The sequence below is a fragment of the Capsicum annuum genome, chromosome 9 (genome assembly GCF_002878395.1).
Source record: "Capsicum annuum cultivar UCD-10X-F1 chromosome 9, UCD10Xv1.1, whole genome shotgun sequence".
NCBI lineage: Eukaryota > Viridiplantae > Streptophyta > Magnoliopsida > Solanales > Solanaceae > Capsicum > Capsicum annuum.
In genome coordinates, this window is record NC_061119.1 from 204,946,682 (window position 1) to 204,973,365 (window position 26,684).

General features: G+C 34.6%; 1 protein-coding gene across 2 annotated transcripts; it reads left to right on the top strand.

Annotated features, from left to right (window-relative positions):
- The first annotated feature begins 9,957 nt into the window (after window positions 1-9,957).
- Window positions 9,958-14,177, top strand: LOC107854012 (putative late blight resistance protein homolog R1B-14). Of its 2 annotated transcripts, XM_016698991.2 has the most exons (4): window positions 9,958-10,070; window positions 10,212-10,260; window positions 11,544-12,149; window positions 12,246-14,177. In XM_016698991.2, exon 4 carries the CDS (start codon window positions 12,620-12,622, stop codon window positions 13,739-13,741), a length of 1,122 nt encoding a protein of 373 aa, XP_016554477.2. In that variant the 5' UTR covers window positions 9,958-10,070; window positions 10,212-10,260; window positions 11,544-12,149; window positions 12,246-12,619; the 3' UTR covers window positions 13,742-14,177. The 2 variants fall into 2 exon arrangements, with proteins under 2 accessions (XP_016554477.2, XP_047252415.1); XM_047396459.1 differs by having other exon boundaries at window positions 11,544-14,177.
- The last annotated feature ends 12,507 nt before the right edge of the window (window positions 14,178-26,684 follow it).

A 26,684-nucleotide genomic window follows, 5' to 3' on the forward strand; every position in this document is an offset into this window, starting at 1 on the left:
TGGGTTATTTAATTGCTTGATTAAACAACTTGAGTTAAATGTTACATATCAGTTGTTGATTTGCATTGCTTCATGATACTATGAGAAGGTGTCTTATCAATTTGTGAATGCTTTATGCACTAATGGGAAATTGCACGTGTTTGAAGATAGAGATGACCACCCTATGTTGAGGTATTAAAAGGAAGTATCTTGCATTAGCTTTACATGCTCTGAAATAAGAACTCTCTTATATTGATTTAATGTTTTGGTGGTCCAATAACTTGCTTTTTGATTATAAGGACTAAGATGTGATATGTATGGCTTATACGACTTGCAATTTTTGGTATGACGATACCAAATTAGATAAATGCCATGATAGATTTAGAACAGAATAGACTATAGACTTTTCAAATTTCAAATCATGATTTCAGAAAATACGTGTCTTAAAATGCTAAAAATGGACTCTAAGGGAGTTAGATGGTTACCCAAAGAAGGCTTGAGTTCAGATAACTCATTTTTTAGAATCATGTTTTGCCGATACGAGATTTATTGTGACCTGAAAGAGGGGATTATATGTTAGCCATGTGCCCTTTTTGTATATTAAAATCAGAAAACTCCAGCATTTTCGGCAAACTTGGGTTGGAGGCTTGGCCGTTGAGTTAAGGGCGGATCCCATATAGCCTGTGGGATTGTAGAAATATAGAGTGTGCCATCTAGATCAGGATTAAAATAAAGAGAGTTGAGCCATGACTTACAGGAATGTTCTTAAAGCTTATTGATTATGCCCGTGTATTTCTATATATATTATGATAACTCATTTTCACGACGCTCTCCATTATTTTACCCGATGTATGTGTTATTTTTGGATTATTCTACATACCAGTACTTTTGAGTATTGACCCCCTATATTTCAGGTTCTGAGGCACAGTCCTATGGTCCAACAAATCAGTAGCTTATTTCTTAGACTTCCAGAGATTGTTGTGCCTACCTTACATCGAAAGGCATCATTCGCATGAGTTGTTCCCTCTTATATTTATGGTCCAGTTGAGGGCCTTGTCCCGGCCTAGATAGACTAGTGCTTTCAATCTAGTAGAGGCTTCGTAGATTGTTTAGATTGAATTTGAATTTTATTTTGATTTGATGTTATGAAGTTTTAAATTTGATTACGCGACTACCTTGTTTTCAAATTATCTTCCGCACTTTTATATTGTACGAGTTATGCTTATGATTACATGCTAGGGGGTCTCTCGGGCCTTCGTGGTTAGGCATTGCTGTTGCGGTCAGGGCCTTGGCTTGGGTCATGACTGCTTTAAAATGCGTTAGTAGGGAGTAAGGCTTGCTTACTTATATACCCAACATCCCTCCTATGTTTTTCCAATGTGCGACTTGTTTTTCCAATGTGCGACTCCTTATCCTAAGTTGAGATGTTACAAAAACCTTAAAGTAGATTGATTGAAAAAAAAACAAAAGTAAATTAAAGGTTGAAGGTTGTAACACCCCGCATTTCGGGCTAGAACAAAAACCGTCATGTCTATGCGTAGATGATCCAAAAGCCTTAAATCCTATGAAAAATTGGCATTTTAATAAACTATGGAGTGTGGGAACCTAATTGAGCATGAATTGAGATCATAGAGGTCCCCTAACTCAAGGTCAAGTTGAAAGCTTTCCTATCGTTCGAGTTTTAGTGAGCGTAGAAACATGGGTCAACTTCAATCTACCATAAATCTTTTTATATATCGAATTAGAGATCCTACTATATATCAAATGAAAGGTCTTCGAATTATCTTTCCAATGATACAAATTTCGGCAAAATCCGACACCCGATCAAGAATTTATGACTTTGCAAAGTGGAGTATATCGTCCAGCATAAGGTGTGTGACGCATACCTTAACTTATGCCATAAGGTGTACGACGCACACCCTAGTGTGTGCGATAAAGTGTGTGCCGCACAACCTATCTCATGCGATAAGGTGTATGCCGCATACATTATGACCCAAGTGACTTAAACACTCTGTTTTTTTGCAAAAAGGTCCTTTTCCCATCCTTATTCAGCCATAAACACGAAATTCAGTCCCCAATTCTCCAAAGTACATCCACATTCTCACAAATTCTCTCAAGAACACTTCCAAGGGTTTCAAACTAAAAACCCAGATAAATCAAGATTCAACCATGGGTTTTAAAATTGATTGAAGATTTGGATCCCCAAACCATAGGCTTCAAGAATCATCCATTATTCTCCATAATCGAGGTACGCGGGGTTTTCCTCAAAATCTCATGAGCATAGAAATCATACTTTTAAGAAAAGGGTTTCGGATTATGATTATAATCATATTTGAGAAGCTTTAATGACATTGCTTTGGTCTTTTGGCCTTTCCCCGAAGTGATTTGAAAGCTTATATACATATATGTATGTGATTTGAGTTGATATTTGAAATTGAGAGCATGATTCACATAAAACCCCTCTCTTGATGTGATTGTTTCCATGTTTTACATGTTATAAATTGTTTTGAAATGCATCTTGAAAAGCTTGTTATGAAAAACCTTGATTTATGAATGATTTAGTTATGAATCTTGAATTCAAAAGAGAGGGATGTTTGTATTGATTAATGTTGAAATTATATGTAATGAAAGAGTGCATGGTTTTTGCCAAAATACGTGACCACCACATGTTTGAATAATCTCAGGATAGTTTGGATTTGTGTTTTCGGAACATGAATCTTTTATACCGTTGCATGTTTGGGTAGTCTGAACTGTGTTTTAATAAAAGAATTAGGCATGATGCATTGCGACTCAGAAATAGGACTTGCAAGTCTTGGTGTGACGACACCAATTCAAATTATGACATGATAATTCAGAATAGAATAGAATGCACATTTGAAATTAGACTTTTCAGATATTGAAACTAGAAAAATGCATGATTCAGAACAGGATAAAATTGGGCATAAAGAGAGCTTAGGTGGTTCCCCAAAGAAAAGAAGGCATGAGTTCAGACAACTCATTGCCAGAAATCGTGATTTGCCGATTCGGGTATATTATATTATGCTGGCCTAGTGTCGTGTGGTATATCAGAATAGAAACTCTAAGCCTGGTTGGGGGCTTCTCCACTGAGTAAATGAAGGATTCCATACAGCCCGTGGGATTTTAGAATTGTAGGGGTGTATCACCTAGCTCGGAATTTATACGAAGAACAGAACTATGTTGTCCAGAACGATTTATGATTTTACAGAAAAGTGCCCATATGTTTTAGAACTATTTCATGCATGATGTTTTGACAATTTGCTCTCTCATTATTTTATTTATATAAAAGCTTTATTTTGGATTACTTTGCATACCAGTACACATGTATTGACCCCTCCCTCCTCTCTCCAGGTTCTAAGGCTCAATCTAGGAATCCAGAAAAGGCAGTAGATTTTATCAGACAGAGTTCCAGTGCCCAGTTGGTGAACCTTCTCTATTCCAGAAGGCCTGTCTTTTCATATTATGTCACTTGTTATCATTTTGTTCTACTGGGGGCCTTGTCCCAGTTTCAGACAGTTGTCAGATTTTCATGTAGTAGATATTTCGCAGAATAAAATGCCTTCGTCATATAAATCCTTGAAAATACTAGTACATAGCATGCAATGTGAAAGTGCACGATCAACATCACTTATGACATGTTTTACAATACTAAATTGCCCCGGGGATGTGTGTCACCTCTTTTCTATACCTGTCAAACATACAACTCTATATTTGTTGTACATCCCTCATATTGAATGACTCATGCTTTCGTGGAGTTGATTTTCTATCTGTTCCTCTTGATAGGATCAGCAGACACTGTTTGACCTAATTGAGCTATGCTTTTCAATTGATGACCAAGTTGTTCATGTGATTCTCAAAATAAATGCATTAATTTTCAGAAAAGGCTTCAACTTATCACCAAATATCTCAGCACTCTACTATTTTCTCAGATATTTCTTCTAACTTTAGCCCTCTGATCCAATGTTTCATGGTTATATTGGATTTTAAGATTTGGCTGAAGACTCCGTAGGCATGTCATATCACTAAAGTCAACATAAAATGTACTGTATAAAGAAAATAAACAAACACCATATATTTAAAACACAAAGGAAAAGGGACAATTTATTTAGTTGAAATAAAAGATAGAAGGGTTTGAACCTAAACGACAAAAGGACAAAAAAAAATAGATCCCGAACTACAAACCTGAAATAATTCAAAAAAGAAAAAAAAAATAAGCTACCAGACCTGTTCCTAGCAGGAAGAGGGGTGACTTCTCAATTGCTCAGTCTGATAACTTAGCCACTATTTTGCATATCAACCTGACTAGAGCTTCCCTTACTGTCAATATTCTGCACCATAATTGATCTATCTTGAATCATCTTTTCAATTTCTCTTTTCAAATCTCGACAATCTTTAATACTATGACCCTGAGGATCAAAATGACATGCACATCGTACATTAGGATCAAAATTTCTTGAACGCCGATTAAAAGTGCACCCAAGGAAAGGAAGTGATCATGCCCCATTGTACCAATCTCTTAAATAAATTGGCATACAACTCTCCAATTGATGTGAAGCTATCTCTCAACTTCTGCCTTATTTCATCATTTGGCTTGGATCTAAAATCAGGCTTAGAAGGGTTTTGGTATGTTTGTGGAGTTAGAGGACGACTATGAGGAGTCGGTATGTTCCACTGTGGGTAAGATAGGGGTTGAACATGTGGTTGTGCGTTATATACTGGATATGGAGATAGAGGAGCAGATTATAATGAATTTTACGAGTGATTATGTGGAGCTTGGGCATGAACTTGGGTTTGAGCCTAAGAGTGACGACAATGGGGTCTTCTTGACCGTGCTCTCCGTCTAACTACAATAGAAGATGCATCTTCCTCATTTTTTTCCCTCCAGGTTCCCTTAATTGATTGTAATATTGTCTCAAATGTTTCACGGATTCCTCATGCTCATCTTGCTCCTCAAATTTTGACATCTCAAAGATTGGGTAAAGGTTAGCACTTGAAGGCATTCCCTAGTCTTTGTATGAAACATCTTTTTTACCCGCAGGTCCTAGAGAATTTTTTATAGCATTTACTGCACTCTTGATTTTTTCAACCATTTTCTCCGACTTTTCTGGCACACTGGACTTCTTGTTAAGAAATTTTGGTGGTCCAGTTAACTTAAAAGCAGGCTTAGGAGTATAACAATGATCACCAAGAGTATTGAATATAGGTTTACTAGCAGCATGGGGACACACAACTGTTCGGCGAGCCAGTATGGAAGTCCTAGTAGAGGATTGAGCAACAAGATCATAGATGACATGTGTTGTTATGAATGTAGCGGGCTTATGCTGAGGAGCTAGAGGAAAAGTAGTGGAAGTGTTGAGATACTTTTAGCTTAGAATGAATTCTGAGTTATGTTGCGGTGCATCAACAACAGTAGAAAACTTACTTTGAGATTTTGGTGGAAAACTCAAGGTATTTGTAGGATCAATAGCGAAGAATGGAGGAGGAGGCAACCCACTGGCCCAAGCTTGATGCATTTCTGTCATTTGTTGTCTTAGCCTCCTAATCTCTTGCTTCAAACTCTCATTTTCCTGATTCTTTGTTTGATCCATGATGTCACTCTGTATATCTTTGTTGGACATAACTAACCCTTTTGATTTGGTATGATGTAAAGGACCAGCCAGAATGCCACAAACCAACCACCTTAAACTGACTCGACAAAAAACAACAAATGTTTTACAGTTCAATACTTTTTCAAAACCTCTTTTTCCTTTTTTTTTTTAAAAGATCATCGAACCCAACAAGGGTGCCTACGTATCTCACCCCCGAAAGAGGAGAATCAGGTGTGCGTAGTTCGTGAAGTCTTGCCAAAATGGTCAATTGATTCTTTTTCCTTTCTTTTTTTCTTTTTCTTGAAACTTTAAGAAAAAAAAGAAAATAACAATTTGTCAAAAGAATTGACAATTCTACTTCTTTAATGGTAAAGGTATGGACTGCGTACATCTTACCTTCCCCAGACCTCACTATGTGGGAATACATTGGGTTTGTTGTTGTTGTTGTTGTTGTTGTCAAAAGAATTGACAAAAATCTTTTTGCATTTTTCAGGTTTAAACTCCCTATACAAAATGGAACCTATGATTACCAAAGAAAAATCTTTTGGGGTTTTCGATTTTGAATTTCATAGGAAAATGAAGCTTGAAACTATTAAAGAAAAAACTTTTTGTATTTTTCTTTTAGAGACGTATATGACACCTACTCTAGATGAACAGTGAAGAGAATCTTTTTGAATTTTTCAAATTTCTGTACAAAATGAAATCTATGATTACTGAATAAAATATTTTTGAATTTTCGATTTTGAATTTCATACGAAAATGAAACTTGAACCTATTAAAGGAAAATATTTTCTTTGTTGTTTTCTTTTAAAGATGTACATGAGACACCTACTCTAAATAAAGAGTGAAGAAAATCTTTTTGAAATATTTAAATTCCTGTACAAAATGAAATCTATGATTACTGAAGAAAATATTTTTGGATTTTTGATTCTGAATTTCATGCGAAAATGAAACTTGAACCTATTAAAGGGAAATTTGTTTTTGTTGTTTTCTTTTAAAGATGTACATGAGACACCTACTCTAAATGAAGAGTGAAGTAATTTTTTTATTTTTTAAAATTTTTGAAATAAGATTCCCAAACCCACAATAGGCTGCCTACGTATCTTACTCCCGAGAGAGGAGAATCAGAGGTGCGTAGTTCGTCCAGATTGGACAATTAATGATTAAATAACAGATTGCACCTTAACTTGAGACACACCCAAAGACACATGATGAACAACATAACAAAATCTTTTATATTTGAGTTTTCCATTTGACACTTCACATAAAAAATGACACCAACAGCTATGAAAGAAAATCTTTTTGGTATTTTCGTTATATGAAATCTACAAAACTTCTACCACCTTTTTTTTAATTTTTCTTTTATAAAAAAGCTCCTAAAAACAAAATCTTTTGGATTTTTCAAATTGTGAATGCTTGCTAAATGAAACAAAAGGAAAATCTTTTTGATGTTTTTATGATTTTTTTGAAAAATCAGTGCAAAAAGTAAAAAAGAAAATATTTTTTTTTTAAAATTTTTGAATTGGGGAAAACAAGTCATAAAGAACCTAAAACCTACGAAACTCTTTTTTGATTCACCTTTTCTCTTTTTCCTTTTTTTTTCTTTCATGCCTAACACACCCTTCTTTAATTCTAGAACATGCTTTCCCCAAATCAGTCTGTCAAATGACCCTATTATCCTAAAAAATGCAACAATTAGCACATAGGGATGCTTTAGAGGAGAGTCTCCTACAAAGGACCAAGCCGACCCCTCTAGGTCTCAATATGATTCACATAAGCATGACCTAAAGACTGACCTACGTTGGAGTTTACTAACAAGGCCATTCGGGGGAGCAGATGGTCGATAGCGGCTGCTTTGCTTTCCACCTACTCCATACATTCAACGGCTCCCCCTCCTAAAATAAGGGTGGCTCAACTAGAGTTCGTGAGCACGACGTGCACTCCGGGACTTGTTGTAGAAAGGATTAACTCAGGTTATGCACATGAGGCCGGATATAAAGCGGTAACACAAGAGAAAAACTGTAAACACGTAGCACTCAACAATGATAAAATAAACAACAAACGATAACACAAATAATGTTTATACAGCCATAATGTCAAACTAAGCCGATACAACTCCAAAAATAAGTTCGAATTCTGAAAAATTCCCAGCAGAGTCGCCAGAGCTGTTACACCCCTTTTTCAACCCCAAAAGATTAAATCTTAAGTTCGAAAGGGTTTTTAATTTTTAAAGTGACAAAAGATTGAAAATTTATTTTAAAAATTGATTATTTACATTTTCAAAACTCAGAGTCGCCACTTGGCATAATCCAGTGTACCAAGTCACTATTGAAAATCCTTTTTTCAAAAATAATTTTGACTCTTTTAAACTAATCCGCGAATAGAGATTCTGGTTAAGGAATTCTGTTGACCGAGGGGAAGGTGTTAGGCACCCCTCGATCCCGTGGTTCGATCACGGTCGCTTGATGAAGCATATCGGCTAATTTGACATTAAAAATGTATAAACCACACAAAAACACATAAACCAATCAATCAAACACACAAAATAAAACAAATCCAAAATATAGTTTTCAGTCCAATTATACAGTCCAAAACTAAAAATGCGAAAATAAATCCTATTCTAACTTATCCTAATCATGAACGACGCTCCCGTGCTTTACCCGATTCCTCGGGCCTTCATCTCGATCATCTTCCACCAACATTGTACATCGAGGCATTCTACAGTGAATAAATACAAATACCTCGGGGCATTCGCCGGCCAAATGAATACACTTTTCAAATGCGGTAAACAAGACATTCAACAAATATTTCAAACATTCCAATAATCCCCCAATTCTAAATTTTCCTACCCGGCCTAATGTTTGTCTGCCCGCTCGACGACATATCACATTCAACATCAACAATAAATCAAAATACCATAATATTCACTTTTTACCAATTTTCGATCCCCGTCCTCATTCATTCTCAGCCAATGATTAACACAACATCCAACACTTTTCAAATCACTTTTCCAAATTCGAAACCAACATCAGACACATACACCTAACGAAGATTCAAACTAAGTACATGAGTCATCCACAACAACAATCAACATTTTTGCTCAATGTACTAAAAACCACACCATAAAATCACAACATTAACCAAAATTTGAGAAAATAAAAGAGCAAATTTAAGAGATGGACCTTCAAAGAATCGATTTCGTAGATAATATAAAATTAAAGAAACTCGAATCCAAGAGCCTGAATAAGAAAACCTCAACAGCTATGAAATCCAAGCTCGGTATCGAAGAACTGAGACCAAAAACTGAATTCAATGAATGGGTTAAGATGAACTGAAGCCTAAATCCCCAAGCCGACAACGACTACCAATGAATCCGAGATAGAAGTTACAACAACACAAACCCGAATCAAATTGCGAAGCAACGAGAAAACCGTACCCGAATTCACATACTCATTACAGTTTCAACCATTTTTCGATGAACTTCACCGAAATCGGATTGAAATGGATCAAACTTGGCCGATTTGGTCAGATTATGGGGTCGAACCGATGTTGTTTTGATCGAAAACCGGGGCTAGTGATGTTTTTCGATGGCTTTGACCAGATTTGTAACAGCTTTGACGCGTTTCCGGCGAGATTGTCGCCGGAACACTAAATGCCACTCTCTTCTCCCTCAATTTCAATCGTGGATCTCTCCCTCTCTCGCCATCTTTCTTTCTCTCATCTCCCTCGCTTAATTCTCTCTTTCCATTTGGTTCCTTCTCTTTCCCCGATTGTGTGGTGTGGGTGAGAAAATGGAGGCTATGAGATGTGTTTTTGATCTCTACCCTAGGATTTGTGTGTATATTCTCTATCTATGGAAATTCTCCCCCAATTTGGGTCCCCGTCAATGTATATGTATATAGTGTATTTCTTTGTGGCCAAGAAAAAGGGAGGGGTCACGTGGGGGTATGGGGTGGTTAGGTGAGAGGTGAGGTGTTGTTTGTTAATTGGAGGGGTTTGTTATGACTTGTTATTTGGATAAAACAAAACAAAAACAAAAATAAATACATAAATAAGTAAAAGATGAGGTGGTTATTTATTTTCCTGGGAAAAATTATAAAAATGGGGTTAAATTGTGTGATATAGGAATAAAAAATATTTTTGACGGGACAAAATTATGTGTCTACAGCTACGTGATCAGAAAGTCACGACTTCAAATCGTAATAACAACTTTCGGCAGAAATGCAACATAAGGCTGGGTACAATAGACCCTTATGGTTCGACCATTCTCCAAACCCCCACTTGGACTGTCATTTTCTTCTTGGAAACAGCAATGCCAGTTAAGAGGTAACCAACATGGTTTAATATAATGTACTGACATGTGTATAAATATTATATATCCTCAATTGAATAGTTATCCCATTTTATGAAGTCAACTATTTTCTTCTCCATATAAAATTACTTGGTAACTTTGATTGCCCAATACATTATTGCAGCACTTTATTGGTATGCCATTTTTCTCTGTGTTCTCATCCTTTTTCTTGGTTACTATACTCTATATATCTTTCTTGCTTTATTCATTTGTTGATTGTTATTCGTATTTTTGTTGAATTTCTTCTATTAATTTTGTCATTGTATTTGTTGCAGTACGTGCTTTTAGTTTGCAATCCTTTTTAACTACATCTGCCACTAAAAGGTTAGTTGACCTTCTTGTCATTTATACTATTAATAGCTAATGCTGAGATCTGCATGTAGTTATTTCAGTAATTTTTAGAATAATAAAGGCTCACGAGTTTTAGGATGAATTTGAATTTTAAGTGCTTGTTAGTTGGTTTGTTTAGTTGTTGAGAGATTCTAGGTTGAATTTCAAATGATGTACCTCTTTGTTTTAAGTTTGGTACTCCCAATGCTTAATAAAATTATTGAAAGTCATTTTTAATCCATTTATAGTCATTTTAACTCGGCCCTTTTTTAAAAAAAAAAAGCCAACAACATATAGAATGAGATCCCAATTGGGTTATAGTTGAAATGTGAAGAGAAAATGGAGGAAAAATTTGAGGGAAAAAATGAATTGTGTTTTCACTTTAAAGAAGTGTTCTCCTACAGTGATGGGAGAAAGAAACTTTCGTATGTTTAAATATAGATGCATTATTCAATTTTATTAGTGAGCTAAGAAGAAGACAAGCCTCATTGTCGTCGCCTGGCTTCCAATTTGGATCAATCAAGAGTCTATCTTTTTGAATAAAATTCATTGAAACTTAAGTGTTAATGATTTGTAATCCAAGTAATCTAATCTGAAATTTTCTCCATTTGCGGACACATATTAAAACACACATTGAAGAGACGCGATCCTTCTGTTCAGTGTTTGAATAACAAAAGTAGGATATGAGGGTGCATTTGGCCATCTTCTGACTCAATGCCAGCACATGTCTGCTCTAAATTTTTCTGTTATGAGTGATAATAGACATGCAACCACATCTCGTCATGTGCGGATGCATACGGGTCTGCATATGGACCCACCATTCAGAAACAATGCACTTCATGAACCATTGCTTCTTTTCTAAAACATCTTTTGGCTATAAATATCTGATTTTTCTTAGATATTGATACTAAAATGTGAAGTTAAAATACTCTCTTTCTTACAAAACTCAAGTATGATTTGCTATTGTTGAGTGCACTCGTTGTTCGGTAGAATTTGAGGTACCACTATTCTACTGAAGTGATTCATTTTATCCTTGGAGGATATATTCCATGATCTGGGGTACTTGAGGGGAATAATTTTCTTAAGAACACACTGTCAATTCAGTGGATTTGAATCTTCCATGAAAATAAATAGAGATGAAAATACAGATCTTATTTATGAAAATAACAATCCCATGGGATGAGGAGTTTTTAAAAAGATCAATGGACTTTTCTCTGTCTTTTGCCCAACATTGTTTCATGTTATTGATAGCAACATTGATCTCTTGCAACTTGCAGCTTTCAGGTCTTACAATGGGATATGGCTTATGCTAGTGTTGCATCTCTTATGAGAACAATGGGATTGGTCTTGGAATCCAAGTCGCCGATGGAATTTCTAATTAGTGACCACAGAGAAGAATTTCTTGCTCTTCATGAAAAAGTGAGCTTCTTGGAAGTTTTTCTCAAGGAATTTGAGAAAAACAACACTTCTGGGAAAATGACAGATCTGGAAGCTCAAATAAAAGAACTTGCAACTATTGTGGAACACATTATTCAACTGAGACTAACAGAAATCGTAAGCACAGATGATGAAAAACAGAAAGAAAAGATACATGAGAGGCTTTGGGATAGCCTAAAACAAGTGACGGAGGAGTTTGATCATGTCCAAAAAGAGTACCAAAGGAATTTGTTCAAGATTCAAGTTCAGTAAAACATACTCCGTATGTGGAGAACAATATGGTGGGACGTGATGATCAAAGGAAAAGGATGCTGACAGAACTCACACGGTATGGTGGTTCGTCTGGTGAACTCATGTCATCTCAATAGTTGGGATGGGGGGCAGTGGTAAAACAACTTTAGCAAAAGAAGTTTACAATGATGAATCTATTCGACTTCATTTTGATGGTATGCTGTGAGATTGTGCTTTCCAATTGAAAACAATGGGAGTCGAATATTTCTAACGACCCCGTAACACTGAAGTAGCTTCTTTTGCTGGTACAGGAAGTCTTTCTTTGCAGATGGATTTAATGAGTTCGGATGAGAGTTGGAACCTTTTTGGAAGTATCGCATTTTCCAATGAAGTACTACCATCCGAGTTCAAGATTATTGGGAAGCAAATTGTAGACAAATGCCACGGGTTACCACTTACTATTGTCATGGTTGCTGGGCTTCTCAAATCTAAAAGGACAATTGAATATTGGGAAAATGTTGCTAAAGATGTTAAGTCAATCACAAATGATCCTGATAAACAATGTTTGGATGTTTTGGGGTTGAGTTGCAATCACTTGACCAGTGATCTAAAAGCTTGTCTACTATAGTTTGGAATTTTTCCAGAAGATAATGAGATTTTAGTGAAGAGATTGGTGAGATTATGGATGGCTGAGGGGTTCCTGAAGTTGGAAAATGATTTGGCAGGAGAGGCTGAGAAGTGTTTGCAAGAGCTTGTCGATAGATGTCTAGTTCTTGTCAGCAAGAGAAGTCTTGATGAAACAAAAATTAGATCATGTAAGGTTCATGATCCAGTACATGACCTGTGCTTGAGAGAATTAACTCAAAGCCAAGATGTTTTTGTCTTGAATGACATTCTGCCTTATGAGATGTGCTCAGATGAAGCTCAAAGCTCAAATCCTGTTCCTCTAGAATATTGTCGTCTTAGTAGGCATGAAATTTGGCCCTTTAAACAACGGACTGGTTATTGGCTGGGTCATTATAGGGTCCTTCTTAACCCTGGATATCATCATCATTTGATAAGGGGGCAGACAACTGATGACAGCAACAATCTCTTGAAACGAACTCGTTCCATTTTCTCTATGTTTTCCTTCTATCTAGATTTTCCTCTCGAATCACAGCTTTTTCATTTCGGTTCACTCAGAATCTTGGATTTGACTGGTGTAACTTTTGGTACTTTCCCTACAGAGATACTATACCTCGTTTGGTTGAGGTACCTTTCAATGTCGGGGTATTTTCACGTACCTCCAACTATTTGTAATTTATTCAATCTGCAAACATTCATAGCTAAATCGGAATGGACTCCAACTTTTCCACAACAAATTTGGGGATTACTAGAATTAAGGCATCTAGTAACCGACTCTATTGATTTGAAAAATCCCTCAAGTTTACTTGTCAATGAAGAGAGGTCCTTCGTCTTTTCGAACATACATACTATTTCTGGAATGTATCCACGTTGTTTCACAGAAGAGGTTATGTCAGGGATTGTGAATGTTAAAAAGTTAGGAATATATGGCAATGAAGAGGATTATGTATGTTTTCAAGAATCTAGATTTTTCTACAATCTCTTCCATCTTCATCAACTTGAAACATTGAGTTTAAAACTCCATGGTTATTTGAACCAGAACAAGAATTCACCATTGACCATTCCAAGTGCAAAAGTTTTTCCAGCTACACTCAAGAAGTTAAAGTTGATCAATACTGGTCTAAGTTGGGGGGACTTGAACATCATAGGTGAATTGCGTAACCTGGAGGTGCTGAAGCTGTAATATGGTGATTGTCGCAGTGATGAATGGCATCCAATTGAAGGGGCCTTTGCTCGGTTGGAAGTTTTGCAACTTTACCTGAGTGAACTCAAGTACTGGAAAGACACAAATGAAAACTTCCCTATCCTTGAGCGACTCATAATTACAGCTTGCTCTGATTTGTACAAGTTACCCATTGAGTTTGCAAAAATCAACTCGCTGCAACTAATTGAGTTAAAATGGTGTAACCCAAACTCCAGGACTCTGCTGCACGAATTCAACAAGAACAAGAAGACCTCGGGAACAAACCACTAGATTTTCTTATCGTAAAAAAATCCAAGTATAAAAATTATATTCAAGAATGAACATCCTGTAATTGTTCATAAATTTTAAGCATATGCTTACTGAGGTTACTGTTATTTTCATTTACACAAAGTTATACTTGTTCTACTTCAGATAATATCCTTTTCTTGCTTCTTTTTTTCTTTTACCGTTGTATTCTTGCTTTATGCACATGACTTTTGGATCAGTGGATGCTTCTTTTTTATTGTGTAAACAAAAAAAATGGCATAATACATAAAAAGACACTTAAACTTGGCATACACTCTAGATTTTGAATATACACGTCTAGATAACTCAAAAATGTTATAAAAAGAGATCTAAAATAAGATACCTTAGGCGGGAAATAAGAGACCTCATGAGGTCGCTTATCTCCTCAATTTATTCTTTAATTTTTAAAAAAAAAATAAAAAAACCTCGTGAAGTCGGTAAATGATTAAAAAAAATCTACAAGCCCCAAAATAATTAAAATTATTTAAAAAGAAATTATAAAATATGAAACGGATCAATAAAATTTGTAACATTGCTACCTCATGAGGTTGCTATTATTTTAATAAATTGATAATATTAAGAATAATTATCTATTAGTAATGTGATGTAAAAATATTTATTTACTTTTTAATATTTATTATTATATTTAAGATAAATATAGAAAATCTAAGAGCAGCTCTCTCAAAACTTCCACTGATAATCTTAAATCTAGCCCCCCCTCTCTCTCTCGTAGGAGCAATTTTACTACTTGGGATTGTTTCCAGTATGGAATTTTACTACTTGAGATTGTCTCAAAGTTCTCTCATCCTAATCCTAAATCTATCAGCTTTTTCATTCCAAGCAAGGTTCCAAGCTTTGATTTGTCCTTATTAATGTATAGAATAGAAAGTGAATCTATGAATTTCTTGGGTCTCCTTTAATTTTTCCAAAATGTGAAGATTGTAAATGAATAGTTGGGGGTTTTGTTGTCTTGTCTTAAGACTGCATTTCTATGTTTTCCAATTTCTTGTTCTTGTTTCGGAATTGCGTTTTCTGATTGTGAATCTATGCTTTTCGATCGAATAGATACGATTTTACAGATTGCTTTCCTAAGGTTTTATGTGATTTTCAGAATTGTGAATTTGAATATCTAGAGAACCTAACAGCAAATAAGCAAGACATTTCCACATAAATCCACAAAATGGCTATTTAGGAAGCATTTTTTTTTTTTTTTAATTTTATGTGATGTTATCTCTTGGAAGCACTTTTCAGCGTGCTAATGATCTTGGTCTATTTTTATTGAAGTAGGGAACAAAATGAATATTAGGTTTACACGAGGTTAAATGAATCATGATAGTTACATCGAAGATCTAAAATAGAACCACATGAAAACAACGTGTTTGCCAGTCAAAAACACCTAATTATTAGGTTGAGGTAGACTATATCTAAATGCAGAGAATCGCCATCCTTAAACTGACAAATGCATAAGTTCATATCTGGATAATAAGAAGTCATATAATAAGGGGTCATTTGGTTGGAAACAAGTTATCACGGGATACTTGGATTAGTTATCTCATATTCCTCGTACCAAACAACTCCTAAGTACGTGTATTTTCCTTAATGTACTATAACTACAAATCTTCAGATCAGTACATTGATTAATCAACCATTATTCAATCTCAACCTAGCTAGATAGCAGTTTCTATATGAATCCTCGGACCTACTACGCAACACATGAGATTGACAATTAGAGTATCTATTAAGCTCGATTTAGACGGATAGGCTTTAGAAAATATGAGCAGTATACCATATAGTTTGAACAATAATACCTAACAAATTGTCATAGAACTGGAGATATCCTGATTCCTGCCTTTGAGCCTTACATGGGCAAGCAATGAACTTATAGATAACAAATTTGAACACAGCATACCATATGGTTTACCAGTTTTAGGCCACAAGTATTTGACAATTCTACATAGTTGAAAAAAATTAACCCGCACCCGAAATTTGCACCAAACTAATGATTAAGTAACACACACTTTTCTCACTTCAGTTAAGCACTTAACCATGAAAAAATAGTGCCTTTAGTGGAGTACCAAGAGGGAATAAAAATGTCTTCTTGATTCTTACTGACATAGTAACAAATTAAAGCACCCTTTTCCTAAAATCGTACTTCTTAAGTAATTAGTACTTCACTTGCCACAACTTAACGACTAATATTAAGATAATATATGTAGCCGTAGAGTCATATAATACATTGTTACTTGTCGTAACACTCTATTGTTCTCTTGATGGAAGTGCACTTGCAATCACAGATAAAAGGAAACACCAACAATAAGTAGTACTTCAGAAGATCTCTTTTACTTATAATAATCAGTATGATTGATCGTTAGTCCACATAGGAATAGGGAACAACACATATTCACACTAACTAAGAAAATGTAGTATATGTTTTTGAATAATCATGGTGTTCAAGCCAGCTGTCGGACAGAAAAAGAATATTAACAAATGATCATGGACACTGTATCCAGTCTGTTACTGTAAACATTTGTTGTTTATAGATGCACTATATGCTGCTATTTGAGGATTCAAACAGAAGTATTAGATAGCATATTATTCACCAAGCCCATAAATTTAATCATGGAGGTATCTATTAGAAGAAAACTATCCTTGGGCCTAGCTCAATCTCAGAAGCTAGCTCAAGAGGGAAGGATTACCCAAGTCTATATAAGCAAACCACTAGTCCATTCCCCAACCAATGTGGGACTTTTACCCACTCTAACACCCCCTTACGCCCAGACCTAACTGGCACTGACGCGTGGACCGGGAGGCCAAAACGGGGATGGACCTAGCTCTGATACCATGTCAAGAATGGACCTTGGGCCTAACTCAACCTCAAAAGTTAGCTCAAGAGAGGAGGATTACCCAAGTCCATATAAGCAAACCACTAGTCCATATCCTTACCAATGTAGGACTTTTACCCACTCTAACATGTTAAAAATATGTCTCAGAAATAAAGTAGGAATAGATAATTTTAGTAGTTTTTAATTATTAGAGTCCTATATGACTTAGGAATTAGTTGTCCCTTTATTATTTCAATAGGAATTAGTTATCCCATTTTAAATTGGAGTGTAGTTAGAAATTTAGCTATAAATACTTGTTTTGAGTTATTAATAAAATAATTCCCTTTGACAATACTATTACCGTATTTTATTTTTCTCCATCTCTTTCTCTGTTATTTCTCCAATTTCATAGCTAAAAACGAACAATTAGTATCAAGAGCCATTTTCTTGAGGGATCTCATAAATTCTGAAAACAACTTTTCCTAAACAGCTCCTCCTGTCTTTGATGGTGAGAATTACCATCTTTGGGCTGTAAGAATGGAGACTTATCTTAAGGTTTTAGATCTTTGAGAGTTCATGGAGGAGGATTATGATGTTGTTCTATTGCCCGATAATCCCACGGTAGCCTAGATCAAAAGCCAAAAGGAAAAAAAAATCAGAAAATCAAAGGCAAAATCAACTTTGTTTGCGAATTTGTCTCCAGTAATTTTCATGAGAATTATGGCCCTTAAATCACCAAAAGAAATTTGAGATTATCTGAAGGAGGAATATACCGGAGATGAAAGAATACGAGGCATGAAAGTATTGAATCTAATAAGGGAATTCGAATTACAAAAGATGAAGGAATTTGAGACCGTCAAAGAGTACTCAGACCGTCTTCTTGGCATTGTTAACAAGTTAAGATTTCTTGGCACAAAATTTAAAGATTTAACAATTGTTGAAAAAATTCTTGTTACAATGCCTGAAAGATACGAAGTATCATTAACTACCTTGGAAAACTCAAAATTCCTGTCCAAGAATATCTTGGCAGAATTGTTAAATACGTTGTAGGCGCAAGAGCAAAGGAGGCTTATGATGCAGGATGGTATGGTTAAAAAAACTTTAGTAGCCAACCACAAGACTCAAAGCAAGGGTAATAATTCAAGAAAAAATTACCATCTTGCTAGAACTGTGGCAAAATAGGTCATCCTCAATTTAAATGGTGGAAGAGACCAAATGCACAATGCAAGATTTGCAATCAACTTGGTCGTGAAGCCGTGATTTGCAAATAAAAAGCTCAAAATTATGAAGTAGAAGCCCAAGTCACCAAAGAAGAAGAAGAAGAAGAAGTTCACTTATTTGTGGCAACATCTTCAACCAAGAAATCTGATCTTTGGATGATTGATAGTGGTTGTACAAACCACATGACATATGCCAAAACTCTTTTTAAACAGTTTCTGCCTTTGAAAAATAAGAAAGTCAGAATTGAGAATGGTGACTATATTGCAGAAGTAAAAGGGAATGTTGCAATCAACACAATTTCAGTTGATATGAGTGGCAAAAGTTTCTTATTTAATTCAATAGAAGATGCACATAAGCTATGCAAGAACAAAGATGAATTGACAGATTTATTCAAGAGGTCAAATTCAGCTGAAGCCGAGACAATTTCTGATCCAAGGAGGAATGTTGAAAATATATCTCAGAAATAAAGTAGGAATAGATAATTTTAATTATTAGAGTCCTAGGTGACTTGGGAATTAGTTGTACCTTTATTATTTGAATAAGAATTAGTTATCCCAATTAGTTGTACTTATGCTTTGTTTAAACATTACTCTTATGATATTGAGCATTCAACCACTACCCATCCACACACTTCTTAATTCACCCTCCCTAATTTGTCTAAGCTCTAATTTGATTATGTGACTTGTTTACACTCCTTCAGATGTGTAGAAATCCACACCATATTTATTTAATTATTTTTTAACTACATCCAAGTGATGGTCTATAACCTTGTACATAAATTATCGTGGTCTACGCCTAATCATGATATCAGTCGATGCGATAATAAACGTGTAAGTCTATGATAGACTATACTGATCGATGGATGACATAGTTCATGATCTACGATGGTCTATTAAGTGTCATCACCAGTCCAAGATCATCTATTTAAATTATTTTTAATGTAATTGTTTTCTTCCACTGGCCCCAAAACATGTGATTATCTATTTAAATCATATTATATTTAATTATTTTCTTCCACCAGCCCCAAAATATGTTACTATTATCTATTTAATTTTTTTTTTTAATTTAATTATTCATTTTTTAACTACCTCCACATGATGGTCTATAGATGTGTACATAGATCACGGTAGTCTATGCATAATTAGGATATCAGCCAATGCACTAATAAAGGTGTAAGTCTATGGTAAATCATACAAATCGATGGCTGACATAGGTTATGATCTACAACAGTCTATTTAGTGTCACCACTAGTTCAAAAGAGAAAAATTACTTTTCCAACGGTAAAAAACGGCTACTTTTGTAAGCCATCAGTGTGAACACTTTGTTTTTACTTCATATATAAGGTGTACATTCCTCCTTATTTTATTTCATCAACTTTATTTTATTTTTAAAAATTCTACAATGTCGAAAGCATTTCAATCATCCAATTCTAAAAATACTCTAATTTATCATTGTGGGAATGCGGCTGTCTTGAGGACGTCACGCACGGATTCAAATCCAGGTCGCAAATTTTATAATTGTGCAATTGCAAAGGTGAGGAGTGCGTGTTTTTTTAAAAAGTTAAGTTAACGGTTATGTAATTATTTTTTGTCCTAGGATAGTGGCGCATGCTCATTTTTCAAATGGCTTGATGAGCTATCACCTCCATCCAGTCCATTAACATTTATTCCGGGACTCAAGACATCAAATTTTCAAGGCTTGAAAAAATTTAATCTACTACATAGGCTCCAACAATGCGAAGAAAATAAAGATTTTCTCTTGACTTTGTTCAAAAAAGCCGAAGAATAGAGGGATCACTTTAAACTATTGCTACATGACACCCAAATAGAGAGGGATCAACTAAAACAAAAATTAATTTTGGCCGAAGAAAGAGAGAATGTCCTAAAAATGATGTTATGTGCTATAATGCTAGTATTCATTCTTTGAAAAAGTGTAACATGGATATAGTGATATTGAATAAATAATAATAGTTCTACTTTTGTATAATGTTAAATACTATTTTTGATAGAACCATAGTCGATTAAGAAACACATCAACTTAAATTCAACCAGCAGGGTAATGATAGACTATGCATATGGTATATGGAATATTAAGTATGAATTCTATGATATCAAGCATACAATGTAACAACTATGAACACACCCTACATATTCAAATTCCATGCCACAAATCAGTTTGATAGAAACAAATTCAGCTCAGAATCATGACAAGTTTCATAAAATAAAAGAATAATTGTCATATCCTGCCACCAAATCCTTCAAACTTCATATTTGTGAAATAAAAAAAATTGTCATATCCTAACAACTCACCATTTAACAACAAATTAAATATCTTAGCATTTAAATGTCTCTTTCCCTAAGTTCCTCATCAACACAAGTGTTACTGTTGATTTCATCAACAATGTCCATGACCACATCTGTTTGGACAACTTCAACTTGTTTTTTCTCAACAATTACAGCTGCTGCTTCACACCTGCAGCAGCTATTTCTTCCTTAGCTTCAGCACCTATTTCTTTCTTAACTTCTTCTTTTTGTTCACCTGCTGCTTCTTGCTCAACTTCTTCTTTGTCAGCTTTGTCAGCTTCTTCTTCAACAGTTTTTCCTTTTTCCGCGCCTCCTTGTTCATCTGCTGCCGCTTCTTCTTCTTCTGCTGGTGCTGCTACTTTTCTACCTTCTTCTTAGCTCTTATCTTCTTCACCATCCTTCTTTTCTTCTTCTTTTTCCTCTTCTGCCACAACAGCGGCCAACTCATCTATTTTGCTCTTCTTTTCTCCTTCTTTATTCCTCTCCGATTCATGCACATGCATTATTTCATAATATTACAAAGTGTTACTGATATTTAAAGCTGAATATTCATTAACAACATCAATTAATGAATGAAGTTACCTCGCTCATGTTGTCGCTCATCATTTTCCTTTCTCTTCATTCTTTTCTCTTTGATATAGGCAGCAATATCCAACACCGCTTCCTCGAGCCTAGCCACATGCTTATGAAGATCCCTGGGGGATGAGGTTCCCACTGCATCTTTGGAGGTGCTCGGAGAATCATCATCACCAAAGCGTACTCCAACGGGGTTACCACCCAAATCCTCGTCATTATCACTGTCCTTATTTAAAGTGAGGACAGTCACCTCTTCTAACTCTTTCTTCAAGCCATCGAGAACGTTATTCTTCACCTCATCCGTATATGGCTCAAACGTAATGATGTAATCCATATTCGTCTCACGAACAGTAGGGATGATGTACGGGTGCACATTCTACCAAATATCAATTAACAATTACAGAACATTTGATAAAATGGTACTATTATTGCATTATAGAAAATAAGTTCATACCTTGGTAACTTTTCCTTTATACTTGAATGGGTCGCCTTTGATTATCTTGTCATTTTTTGAAGTGTGCCATCTGAGGATGAGGGGATGGCTAAGGGCTCATCCATTGATTTTCCAGCAAATTCTGCAAGATGAGGAAAGGCCTCATAGATCCAAATCTGTAAGCAGTACAGCAGTGAAAAATAACTATGAGTCTATGACATAGTATAAATAAAATGATAATCTACGATAAACTCACTAAAGGGTTTATGGTAGATACCATGAATGCCCAGGGAAATCTGAATAGAGCATAGGATGCCTTCTACTTCTCATAAAATACTTCCTTCTACTTCTTTAGGTTACTTTTCTTCTTTAGATAGTCCATGGTCAGTTGAAATGTCTCTTTCCCCCACGAAAACTTCTCGAAGAAACTCAAAGAGTCGACCATTAGAATCAGTTTTATGTCGACAACCTTCGTCGAATCTTTCGCAAGCAATATGGTATGGAAGAACCACAGTAGACAATACTTCAACTTCTGGTCCTCGTTCAGCTTATTCCCTCTGATCAGGTGTAACAATTTGGCCTCCGTGATGCTTTTGTTTTTCGTCACCTTAAAACAAAAGTTGTCCCCCTTTGTTAACACCTTCTTTATTTTTGTTTCACTGGGGTATGATGAGCAGTTCGGCCCCGTGATCAAACAAAACTCTTCCAAGCCAAAACAGACAGGCTTGTTGTTAACGCAGAACCACATCTCATGACGTATCTTATCGTTCTTAAAGCATCGCCATAGCAAATAATGGACAACTGCTCATTGAACTTGAGATGTTCCGACAGGTTTCTTAGGTATCCAAAATAGGACCGCTTGAATCTTTTCTTCAATTCTTGGTCGACAAGAATTTTCTTAAATTCTCGATAAGCAACCATTGTTGATTTGACCGATATCTTTGCCGGAAAAGATCCGACCTCGTCAATTATCATTCCAAGGTCATATCGCTCCACGAAAATGGACCTTGAAAGATATGGCACGGACAACGAATCATTATCCCCATCATCATTATTACTCCTAGTTCCCTCACACTCTTCACTATCACCACTGACACTCTGCTTGACAACATCTTCACTAGAATCAACGTAGTCGCTTATCTTCTTTAACTCCGAATTTGATTCGGACATCGACTTTTCAATTTTCTTTCTTTTTGACACTTTTTCAACAGCCGCAAATCTTTTTTTCTACTACTATCAGTGGTATCGTCTTTATTTTTAGGAATAATAATTTTTCTACCTATTTTCAACACAGTCTACACCTAAAGAACAAATATCCCATTTTCAGTTCATAGACCAAAAGTCTATCAACAAAAATAACTCAATGATCAAATGAACCTCCCTCCTCCCCCCCAAAACAAAAAAATTAACAAACACCCCACCATTAAACAGTTCACTACACAAACATATAATAATTGAACCAAAATCAAACATGCAAAATATCAAAACACAACTATTGCTAAATATCAAACTAGTGCACCTAATCAAACTAATTAGCTATTAATATTTCAATTTTCTCTATTTCAGCAATCATGTTTTAAAAGAATTTCATACGTCTGAAAATTGAAATATATCTAGGGCATTCTCATTTCATAGACCACGGGTCTACGAATAGACCGCGGGTCTACGGACAGAAACAGGACACTGTTCAAATCAAAATGCCAAAATAACTCTTCAAACAACAATTATACCACCATTCAACACTTCGTTGCTAAAAAAACATGATTAAATCAAAACACCAAATTCGAAAAAAAAATCCTACATCACTATCAATCGATTAGCAAAATCAAAAACCATTTAAATGGATCTAGAAATGATCGAAACTCGATTTTAACTAACCTTGCGAAGCAACAATGCCCCCTTAGCAGTTGCAGACGAAGAACGTACAAAACTGACGTACCGTGATCTTATAAGCCTTTCTTATGACAACAAACTGAAAATCTTATAATTCCTCATTCAAACACCACCACCACAACAACAACAACAGTACCGTGATCTCATAAGTGGGGTTTGAAAATGGCCGGGTGTACGTAGATCTAACCTCGCCTTGTGAGAGATAAAGAGACAGTTTTCTGATAGGCCCTCATTCAAACACCACCCAATAATCCTTGAAAACACCAGAGCCTTCTTTTTGCCTAGCTTCTGACACAACATATTTAAAATACTCAACACTTTCATAGGGCTTAAAGAGTAAAGGATGTTCTTCATCAACAAGTTCGTTTGGGAATTTTATGGTGTAATCTCCATTTGGTAGTGATGATAATTGAATGGAGAACCTATTACCTCTCCAGCCGTTGTTACCCTATGAATAGGAAAATCTACTCAACCATTTGTCCATGCCTGTATAATACTTTTTGCAAAACATATTCTTTTAGAACTTGTTTTGGTATTATGACATGTAACAGTGATAAAAAAATGTGTATTTCCGACATATGTTTCCGTCAGAGATATGGTATTTTTGACTGAAAATGTCACGACTTGAGCCGATGTCCTACCGGCAACCTAGACTAGTGAAGGCCCGAGAAGACCCCTTCAGCCACCACTATCCAATTATCAAATGCTAGTTAATGTCATTACATGCACAAAGTACAAGGGGTCTTTCTCGACCTTGTTGCAAATTATGCATTCCTATTTTATTATTACTATCATCATACTTGTTAAGTTGTTATATGCCCCACTAAATAAAAAATTAAAATAGTTTTGACTGAAGTACGTAAAACACACCTAAAATATCATCTTTTTTTTAGTTTCACATCTAAATTATTGAAAGTGTAAGAAACACAGGGCTTTGAGCTAAAAGTGACAAAAGAATTTGAAAATGTGGTATAGATGACTCAAGTCTTAGTAGCCGTTTGGCCATGAAAACTAAAATTTTTCGGAGTTGGATTAGAAGTTGGAGTTGAAATTGGAGTTGGAGTTGTGTTTGGCCATGTCTTTTTTGAATTTTTTTTTTTTCGACTTTTGAAAAAACTTTTTTAAATATGATTTTATGCCCTAACTTTTACAAACTATCAAAATCACCCAACTAAAATTTACCTACTAACGGAAAAAGAACATAATTAACCACTATTATAAAAATAATTATATATACATGGCCATATTTAGTAAATTTCAATTATGACATATATAATATTTACATTAATAGCCGTTTTCTCATATTTGAAAATTTTAAGTATGGATGTTATATTAACCGATCACTGCTTCCTATTTTTTAGGTAACAAATATTATCTTTCAAACAAATTTATTTTTTTAGAAATTTATTTAATTTATTTCCTTCATTTTCCGTTCCTAAAAAATAGGAAATGATGAGTTGTTATTAAATTTTAGGGTGCCGCTAATTTATTTCTTTAATTTTCTTATACATGAAAGATTTTACTGTGTGTGAATACATTATTTCTATGTAAAACATGCTTTGCATATTTATGGTATATTATGTCATATACCATAAATACATAAATATGCTTAGTATGCTTCTTTATACTTTGTATTTTTATATATATGTGTATATGGTATATACATGGTATAAACTTTTTATATAACATACTTTGTATATTTATATTATAAATATGTTTAGTATGTTTCTTAATACTTTGTATATTTATCTATGTGCGTAGATGGTATATACATGGTAGAAACTTTATATATAACATACTTTGTATATTTCTATTATAAATATAGTACTTTATATATTTATGGGTATAAATATAAATTAGCAGTAAAATAATGTCTTAAATCAGGGAAAAAATTAAATAAGGGATAAAAATAATGATGAGAGACAAAAAGAGATATATATTAATTAGGATAACATTAAGTTTGAAATTATAATTATCTTATTCTTTAAAACTGCTATATACGTAATATTGAAAAAGTAATGTTATAAGGAGAGTTTTATGTAAAAATTTAAAAGATTGGGGTTATATCTAATAATAATAAAAGTTGGAATTGGAGTTGGAAAATTGTGAAAACAACAAAAACCTGTTTTCTCTTTTCATAAAAATTTTCGGAATTATTTTCCAAATTTTCATGTTCAAACACCACAATTTCCAACTCCGGAAAAAATTTCCAAAAAAAAGGAAAAAATTTTCATGGCCAAACGGGCCCTTAATAATTGAGTGGAGATGGTAATTACTTTATTATCGATTAAGAAAGTTGGAAAAATTTGAAAATAACCTACAAGTTTTTAAATTTACACTTTGATCCAAATGTTAGTTAATATAACATAAAACGGAGGAAAAAGGCGTGTTTCTCTCTCTTTTCGTCTGTTGTTGTTTTTTCTCACTTCGCAATTTTTGTTGTTCATTTTTGGTGCTGCTTTCTTCATCATCTTCTGCTTCATTATCATCATCTTATACTTCATTATCATCTTCATCTTCTTCTTGTTGACCATTGTTGTTATTTTTACTGCTACTGCTGCTACTTGATCAATTTTTAGGTGAAATTTTATTTCGTACATCACTTTTACTTTGTCATTACTTCATAGGTGGCTTTGGGAAGTAAAATTATGATTTTTAGTTGAACTTGTAATCTAGGTACACTGCTGTTGCTGTTTTATCAACAATGGATAGAACCCGTTCGTGAATACAACATAAGAGCCCACAATTTAAACCGATCACTCAGTCTGTTGCAATAGATACATATTCTGTTGCTACATAACACTCATATGTTGGATTCATGTTTATGGTTCTATAGTGCCCGTAACATGAATCAAACAGATTCTTAATTTGTTGCAACAAACGTATTATCTGTTGCAACAGATAATTATTTTGTTGTAATAGATAATTATCTGGTGCAACAACTAAGAAATCTGTTGCAGCAGAATTTTTATCTGTTGCAACAGAATATGTATCTGTTACAACAGATCTTTATTCTGTTGCAACAGATGAGTAATCTGTTTAGAACAACACAATACAACTCCTGCCATAAACGCAATAGGTAACCCATATGTTTTAACTCTTACTATTGATACTAAATTCAAATTATTTTCTTAATCGCCAACATGTTTATTGAGAAAAAGAAATAGACATTATGAAAATTAAATAAGAATTAAAACGTCAAAGTCGATCAAACATAATTTTTTTAGTCAACAAAAATAAATAAAAATACATAGGCTAAAAGAAAAAATTAATTTGCCTTCACAAGGTAGGGGTTAAGGTTTGGGGATACACCACCCTCCCCAGATCCCACTTGTAGAATTATACTAGGTATGTTGTAGTTTTTATTTTCGTATTTTAATTTGATCCAC

Excerpts from the sequence above, each read along its gene's own strand:
- LOC107854012 (XM_047396459.1), top strand. The coding sequence starts at position 12,620 with ATGGCTGAGGGGTTCCTGAAGTTGGAAAATGATTTGGCAGGAGAGGCT.